Source organism: Cannabis sativa, chromosome X (genome assembly GCF_029168945.1).
Source record: "Cannabis sativa cultivar Pink pepper isolate KNU-18-1 chromosome X, ASM2916894v1, whole genome shotgun sequence".
Lineage (NCBI taxonomy): Eukaryota > Viridiplantae > Streptophyta > Magnoliopsida > Rosales > Cannabaceae > Cannabis > Cannabis sativa.
Genome location: NC_083610.1, coordinates 14,773,694 through 14,783,358, shown reverse-complemented (window position 1 = coordinate 14,783,358; position 9,665 = coordinate 14,773,694). Strand labels below are relative to the sequence as shown.

The 9,665-nt window shown below is 29.2% G+C and overlaps 1 protein-coding gene across 1 annotated transcript; it reads left to right on the top strand.

The window, feature by feature from the left end:
• Nucleotides 1-1,388: 1,388 nt before the first annotated feature.
• On the top strand, nt 1,389-5,465 carry LOC115719024 (protein indeterminate-domain 12). The gene is made up of 3 exons (XM_030647934.2): nt 1,389-2,600; nt 2,693-3,092; nt 4,377-5,465. Exons 1-3 carry the CDS (start codon nt 2,342-2,344, stop codon nt 5,254-5,256), a joined length of 1,539 nt encoding a protein of 512 aa, XP_030503794.2. The 5' UTR covers nt 1,389-2,341; the 3' UTR covers nt 5,257-5,465.
• The last annotated feature ends 4,200 nt before the right edge of the window (nt 5,466-9,665 follow it).

The window sequence follows — 9,665 nt, the reverse complement described above, 5'->3', positions numbered from 1 at the left end:
TTGAAGATGTTTTGATTCAGTTTACTAGTTTTTTTAGTGTTAGGAGGACAAAGAGGACAATTTGTCTCCCTCCATATGGCTTTCGTTTTGGGTTTGGAATAAATAAAGTTGAGAGAAAAAGGGAAAACAGAAATAAAAATAAAAAGAAGAGGCCTTCACAAGTGCCCCTTGAGTGGGGTTTGCTTGAGAACTTTTGTACACTAGGGTGTAGTAGAATATATATAACACAACTCAAATTAAAAGAGAGACAAAAAGGTAGGGGAAAACCACAACTGTAGAATAATTAATAATTAACAAAGATAATATGTCAATGAGTTTAAAAAATAAGCATTGTTATCGGATATTAGTGGTGTCCAACATCTTTTATAATAAATTGCGCTTTAGCTATATTTCTTTTAAGTTTATCGTATTCGATATTTAATTACACCAACAGTATAACACACTGAGAAAAGTGTTAGGCAACAATAATACTTTTTACCAATTCTCTTAAAAGAAAACCTTTTGATGGGTAATTTATATTACCTATGACATATATACATATTATTAAAACAAATTAAACTAACAAAAAGGTAGTTTAATTAAAAATATATTAAAGAAATGACAATTTTTGTAGGAGATATAGAAACATGTACATAAAAAGATATATTTTATGATAATAAAACATGTAACTAGCCCCAGCTTTGCTAATAATTAACTCTATTATTATTAATATATATCTTATACATTTTCTGCATGCAATTGGATATATATGGAGGGTCCTGAGAAAGCAAAACTAATAACAATGAAGAAAGGTAATATAGAAGTAAAGTACAAAAGTAAATCCTATTCACATAATTGTTTTTGGTTATTATTCTAATGTTTAAAGTAGTAATGTGAGGTTTATGACAATCAATAGATCAATCATGTACATATTTGTATAGTTAGTGGGGTTTTTTTTATAGAAAAGGGTTGATCATGAGAATTATTATAAGGTTGGTCCATGTAATAATAATTATCTCTCTCTGCCTTTTTTACCAGCCCCAACAACAAGCTTTTTAAGCTTATCAAGGTAATTATATTACTAATAAGTCATATATTAATATATGCATAATATTGTATATTTGTTTTTAGCAAAAAAAAAAAAAAACAAAAACTATATATATATTTGTAAATAAATCAATATTCTTTTAATTATATCATTCCATTCAAATCAACGGCCTTTTAGAGTTTGGGTATTTTATTACAGGAGCAAAGGAAAAGACAGAAAGTGCCAACGTCAGAATTGAAAAGAAAAAAATAATTATAAGCAAATATTTAAATCAATAAATTAACTATTATATAACAAAAAACATAATTAACAAATTTGTTGAATAAAAAAATCAAGAAGTAGGGTTTGGGATTCTTCCTCATATTTTCTTCCTTATCATCGACCCACCTCTTTCTCTCTCTCTGCCCTTCACAAAAAATTCTTAGAAATTTTTTTCCTTCATACACTTTCTAAAATCTATCTTCCTTGGTCTGCCACTGTAATCATAGCACTCTCAGTACTGTATCATTATTTTTCCCTCTCTTTCTCTCTCTCTATATATATATGTACTACATAATAAATAGATAAAAGGATAGGGTTATATATATATATATTGATCAGTTGTGTGAAGAGGTAATAACCCAGCTGAGCACTCAGAGAAAATTAAACACTTCTAAAAAAACAAGAGAGCAATAACCATATATCTGATTTTCTGTTCTATCCATGTTTGGATTATATATTACTTTGTTTTTGTATTATTGAGTTTTAAAGGAAAGAGAAGAGAGAGATATTTAATATATATATAAACGATGATCGATCTAGCTGTAGATAATTGTGCTACAGAGCTGTTCAGAGAAGCAATATTATCCATGGCCTAGATAGCGACTTTGGAGTATAACCCGTCATCATCATCTCTTCACGAGATTTTTTTTTTTATTATTTTTAAATTATATATATATATTACTTTTTTACCACCCAATAGACTATATTTATGTGTGCCTTATGCTCTGCCACCTGATCATGATCATGATGATCTTTCATGTATAAATAATCCTTGTTTTGGTCCGCTGAGTAGTCCAAAATTGAGCTCCGATTATTTTGTGTCTTCCTTTGGTGTTATTTTCTGAGAGGTGTAAAAAAGTGGGGCAATACTACACACTTGAAGAAAAAAGGTCTTATTTATAAAGCTGAGAGAAAACGATCAGTATACATAGCTAGTTTGCAAGCTATATAGCTTTACTTCTCAGGTCCAGTTTTTTTTTTTTTTTTCAATTTTATTATAAAAAAATAATATAGTGATTTGTTTTTCTCTATTGGAGTTTTCTTCCAAGGGCAATGTTTTCTGTAGCCATGTCTAATTCAACTTCTAATTTGTCTGAGGAAGCTGCTAGTATTTCTTCTGGTACTAGACTCCATGATTTTGGGGGAATATTTAATAATAATAATAACAATAATAATAATCCACTACTTTCACACTTTTCTGATCACAATAATATTAATATTAATAATAATAATAATAACAATAATATTATTAGTATTGATGATCAGCAACCACAGAAAATCAAGAAGAAAAGAAGTCTCCCTGGACACCCAGGTACTTATATTTATAGAATATTAAATTTGAATTACATATTAATGTTATATTTTAATTTAATTCTGACCTTAATTATGATTATACTATATTAGACCCAGATGCTGAAGTGATTGCATTATCCCCAAAGACACTTCTAGCCACAAATAGATTTGTGTGTGAGATATGCAACAAAGGTTTTCAGAGAGACCAAAACCTTCAGCTACACAGAAGAGGTCATAACCTTCCATGGAAACTTAAACAAAGGAGCAACAAAGAGATGATCAAGAAGAGAGCATATGTTTGCCCTGAGACCACGTGTGTTCATCACCACCCTTCAAGGGCTCTTGGAGATCTAACGGGTATAAAGAAACACTACTCTAGAAAACATGGAGAGAAGAAGTGGAAGTGTGAAAAATGCTCTAAGATCTATGCTGTTCAATCTGATTGGAAGGCTCACTCTAAGACCTGTGGTACCAGAGAGTATAGATGTGACTGTGGAACCCTTTTCTCCAGGTACACATTAATTTTCAATACCCAAAAATACCCTCTTTTAATTTTCATGATCGTCAATATTTCTCTCTCCATCTAACACAAAATTAATAATGGTCTTTTCTTTTGTCAAATATGGAAATTTTGATGTGCTAGGTTATTTGTTTGGTAATTATAATATTTTATTAGCTAAGAGTGGTAAGCTGTTTGCATGGAATATATATCTGTTTGCTCTGAAATAGACAACACTAAACTCAAAGTATCTGTCAAAACTGAGAACATTTGCAAGAGGAACCGAAAGCTATATATCTCTGGAATAATATCTGAACCCTGCATTTTCGTGTTTTGGAAATAAAATAAATAATAACATTAAAATTAAAAGAAATTATATATTATAATAAATTATAAATGTTAATTAATCTCTCAATTTTCAAAGTCCTTGTATACGTTCGATTCCATATATTAAGCATGCATTTCGCCATATACGTATACACACTCAATCCACCCAATTTTAATTAATTGAGAAATAAGTTGTTTCTTTAATAGCTAGCTAGAGTACTTTTCAAGATCTTGACTGCAGTCTCGAAAATAATGATGGAGATCTGCTTGTCTCCAAAAAAAAAAATAAACAATATGACTGATTACTTTTGTGGGGTTAATTTCGTTGGTATGTAAATGGTTGAGAAAACCAGCCCGTGACACAAAAAAAAATATAATATTATTTATAAATTTTATTGTAAAAGTATATAGTGCAAGTGTCATTATTAATACATGCAGAGCGCACAGACAAAACTCTCTGAATTTCATCATCATTATGAAAACTGATAACATCTGAAAATATTTCTGATTGTATATATATGGTGAGATATTGCTTTAGAAATATTTCCTAGCTAGCCTCCTGACCTGAATATCCATATCTTAGACTTAGATATAGTCTAGGTTTTGCATTTACTTTGAGTTTCTTTCTTTTTTCTCATTGGTTATATTTATATTTAGTGTGTTCCATGCACGAGTTCCCACTTTCTCAGTACACTGCTTACCAATATTAATGTTTCATTCAATTTACCAAAAATTACCCATTGCCATTTCCTTTATGACATCATGTATCCAAATATACATTGAGCTGAGCCACACACTTTAACTTTCTTTTCCTTTTTTTTTTACTAAAAAAACATTTTTTTTTCATATCACTACTTTTTCTATGGTAAGCTTCCATGCATCACATGCAAGAACACAATAATTTCAAGTGATCACCAATTTTAATTATACGATTGAATTCATTGATATATATGTTATTGTGTTATGCAGAAAGGATAGCTTCATAACCCACAGAGCCTTTTGTGATGCTTTAGCCGAAGAAAGCGCAAGACTCTCCGCCGCAGCAGCAGCTGCGGCGGCTGTGGCAGCAGCAAACCCTAACCAATCACTGTTCCCTAATTTCTCTACAGCAGCAACTCATCATCACAACTTCACAAACCAACCGAGTCCCATTCACATTTGGGACACCACACCTCATCAAAACCCTAACCCTAGCACCACCACTCAACCGCGTCATCCGCTACTCCACGTCATCAAGCCCGAGAATCATCACTTCCAGCCACCGCCGCCACCACATTCGCAACAGCCACTGATGATTTTCCCAGACTCTACGCCGCAGCAGAACCCGGCGGATCAACCGGGCCAGAAGGGCTTCAATTTGATTGGCTCCCCATTCCAAACCCTCCACGTCAGCAGCTCGCAGATGGCCACGTCAGCGCACCTATCGGCCACTGCGCTGCTACAGAAGGCTGCCACAGTCGGAGCCGTGGCGTCTGGGGCGCACTCGTGTCAGGTCCAGGGCCAAGGTCACGGTCAGTCAGTGGGTCACGTGACTGATCAGCTCGGAAGGGTGATGAGCGGTCGCCATCACGTGACAACGAACGAGTTCATCCTTGGACGTGGGTTGACGTCCGATGACCTTGCCACGTGGCGTAAAAGCGACCGATTGACCAGGGATTTTCTTGGTTTGACTGCTGACACCAACAATAATAATAATAATACTGGTGGTGGTGACGTTAAGGACATGCTAACGTACACCGGGGGCGTAGAGTTCCCGCCGTTGGATCAACGAGTTCACAGCTCTTTGTTAAAGCCACAAGTTTTCGGGTTCGCGGAGGCTGCAGCCTCGCAAAGCTGGGCTGATTGTTGAGTTTTCGAACGAGGGTAAAAGAGTAAATCACTACATGTCTTCTTTGCTTAAACGACAACGACATTTGGGTCCTATAATATATGAATGCTTTTTTTTTTTTCTTAACTATGAATTAATGCTTTTTTTTTTTTTTCATTTGAAAGCAATGATATAATATAAGAATATTCGTTACAATAATTATTGTTAAGTTTTGCTGGACCGATTACGTACGTTATTAATTTGCACCATTTTTTAAAAAATAAAAAATCAAACTGTATTCTGAATCGGCTACATTTTAAATATCACATCCATTATTTTTTTTTTAAATGTAGTACTTGCCTTTTCAAGTTTTTTATATTAATCTTTTTTATTTATTTATTCGAAGTAGGTGGGGTTAAAAATGTGATCACGTGCAAAAAATAATAACCATTTTTGTCCGTTAACTTAAGTAGTACAAAACTTGAGTTTTTTTTTTTTTTCATAAAAAAAAACTTAAGTAGTACAATGAACAACGAGGAAATTACATTCTATACATTTTTATATTGTTCTCTTTCATTTTTATCCTCTTTTATAAAGTCTATCATTTTTACATTTTTTTTTAAACATTGTACTAATTTTGCCCATGTCACTTCAAGATACTCTCTATGTGACTCTTTTATGTCAGAGTATTTTGGGTACAATACATATAAAAAGAGGTATGTTTCAAATAAATATAAAATAAGAGGCAAATTTGGTTAATTGATTAATAAAAGAAGCATTTTTCAACTTACCGCACGAACAATCCTAAGTATGATATATATCCAATCCAGCTTTATATCACGGATTTGTATCCAAACTCTCTTTTTTTTAAGCAGGCTAATGTAGAATATATAGTTAAAAACTTAAAAGGTAAAAATATACTTAACAACATTTACAGCTTTAAAATATTTTAATAACTAAATTAAAAATGCTATTTATATCCTTAAATTTATTTTTTATATATTTAAAAATTTACAAAAATATCACATATGGCAGAAATTACTTTTATATTATCTTGGTTAATTTTTTTTCTTTTATACTGTAAACACACAAAAAAATGAGGCCTTCTCATCTACATTTACGAACAGAACTACCACAAGAACACCAGAACAATCAAAAAACAATCATTAATTCTGATGAGATTGAGAAAAAAAAAAGTGAAATCGACGCCAAATAAATAATCATGGCAAAACAACTGTAAAACAACTGTAAAACAATACTAAAACAAATCAAACAAAAGAAAGGAAAACATGATTAAAAAAAACTAAAAAATGTTCTGCATAGCCTCAATACTCAATGCAATAGCAGTTATATTTGCAAGCTCAATCTTAAAAAATCAGAACAAAAAAACTACTAAAACAACACAAAAATAAATGTAAAACAATAAGTAGATATAACCACTTAGAAAAATATAAAAGAATCACACACTTCAAAACTTTTTTTCTAGTGAGCTCGTCAAATGTATTTTTAGGAGAACCAAAATAAAAAATAACCACAAAATAACCATAGAGAAGGAAGAAGAAATGTATTTTATAGCCTCCATCTTCCACACTACAGATATAACCACCACAATACCACGAGAACACCCTGAAAACAATCATTAATTCCAGCAAGATGGAACAAGAACAGTCAAATCAACGTTAAAAAAATAAATTATGGAAAACAACCGTAAAACAATACTAAAACAAACAAAAAAAAAACCAAAAAATAAACACAGTATACTGCAGTATGAAACTTATAAAAATACACAGTAAAAAAGTAAAAAATACCGCCTACCAGTATTTTTTGTAAAAAAATGCATGGCAAAAGTTAGTATAATATGTGAATTTCTCATTATTTATTGTTCTAAATATATTTTATTAATTGTTTTAAATTTTAATATTTCTTTTTAAATGAGAATATATGTATTAATGTTGTATATATTTAAAACAAATAATATATATATTAAAATTTAATAAAGGTAAAGTAATTTTGATAATTAAAAATAAAGATGACGAGGTTTTTATGATTTATTTTTGTAATTTTTAATTTTTATATTTTAAAGCAATTTTTTTATATTTTTACAAAAATTTACATAGCAATTCACATAATAACATAGCAATCACCAAAACAACTTAAGTTATAAAATAAAAAAAAATAAAAAATATAGTATATCAAGTAATTCTCTTTAATTTTATATTAATATCATAACTAATTTAAAAATGAAAGAAAAGAACAACATATATGGTACGTTTTTTCGTTCTGAAATTAATAATTGATGTCTTAAGCTTGAGTGTTATAAAGTACCCTACAACTTGTCGTATTTTCAATGGATGTATTATATGTGTTTGTCATCTTCAAATAAAGCTTACCCCAATTTATCTATAAATATATATGTATATGGTAGACTACATGTATCTGTATCTATATATATGTTTTCATGTACAATGTATAACATGTTTAAAACGAAACTACGTACGTGGTATGCTATACTAATCATGTACATAAATTTTAAACTATGCGCGGTATTACATATAAAACTACTAAAATAATTAATTTCACAGTGTTGAAATTAAATATCTATATAAAATTTATAGAGTATTAATTTTACTCCTATATAAAATTTTCATCCTAAATTCTAACATTGTATCAAAGCAATTAAAAAGCTTTTGTTATCTTTTGAAATTTTATCCTAAAAGCTAAAGCTCGAGATCTTTTTTCTTTTTGTTAGCATTACAATTTGTATAGTAAAAACATAGAGAAATGCTATTAAAAAATTGTCATTTTGTTACAGAAAAAAAACTTACTCATGCGACCTCTCCTTTTGCAAGTAAAGTAGCAAATGGAAATTTCCTATACTAGCTATAGGACCACTATACCCAAAACAAAAGTGTCCCTATATATACTTTTAATGATTTTTCTTTTTTCATTTTGCTAATATACACATATAAATTTATATGTTACATACACATCTATGTTCTTATTTTCTCATCTGATTAATTAATATATATTGCATGATAGGATGTATAATAATAGGTTCGAGTCCCAACTTGTACAATATGATATAAATATATATATATATACATATATAAACGGTTCAATTAAAAGAAATTGTTATTGCTGTAAATATTTTGTCATGAGTAGAAGGGGCCATACCTTGTACTATGGGGATTGAACCCTAGCTAAGATGTTGACACACTGCAGATAGTATTTGTTTTGTATTTATATTATTTTTTAAAAACTAACTAATTAATAGTATAGTGCGATAGCTTCACCTTTGATTAGTAGTAATAAGCCTAATTTCTTTGGAATTATATTATGACTAAACCAAACCATAATATATATATATATATATTTATATATAATATATACACATTTTAATTTTAAGTTGTTAGGGGCTATTTGTTTACACTTAATGATACATCTGATCTGATTGGACCAGATTTAGACCCATTAAGAGTATTTGTTTTTTATTATTATAAATCACTTATTGGCACTTAAAGCATCTGACCGAATCAGATGTATAAGTATAGCTTAATAAAATTCAGACATCTATCTATTTTATTTCTCTAATATTTATAATTGTCTTATCAATTTCTCTCCTCTCTTTTACAACATCACCATCACGTCACTATATTTTAAACGTATTGTACATATATTTTAAAGGTATTTATACTAAATTTTGACATGATTGATAATATGATGTATAATAATATAATTTTATTATTTTTTTTTCAAAAGTAATTAGTTTTTACCTTATTTTTCTTATATTATATATAATAATAATATTAATAATAATAATAATGTAGTGTCTCTGAAACTAAAAAGAAATTAATAATGTTTATTATAAGAGATATGATATCAATAATGTCAAATAATTAATATTTTAAAATTTTAAAATTAATAATTAATTGAATATTAAATATTTTCTGTTCTAAAATAAAATACAATTTAATAAATTGGTTAATAACATAAAATTAAAAATACTAAAAAAATTAAGAAAATTACCCCATATATCAATTTATTTATTTATTTTTTAAATTTACAGTTTGGGTTGGTCAGATAGTTTCTCCAGTAGTTTCTATGTAGATTTTGATTGCGATTTAAGTTGCTCCGTTAGTTTCTATAAGAGTTTTTATGTAGAATTTCGTAAAAATATATATATAAAAAAAAGTATTTTGAAGTGTCAAAATAAAAAAAGTCCCAAAAATTAATACATTCAGATGTGTGAAAAACAAACAGTCTAAATATTTCAATATTCAGATTTAGAGTTAGAATCTTATTATTCAGATATGCATTCAGATTCAGAAGTCTGGATCTTAAAAAAATCAAATGTACCCTAAATTTGACATTAATTAACACCCACATTTTGACTACTTTCTAACTTTGGTCTTTCTCGGTGGAAGTTTCTCCACCCTTATCATCCCAATTAG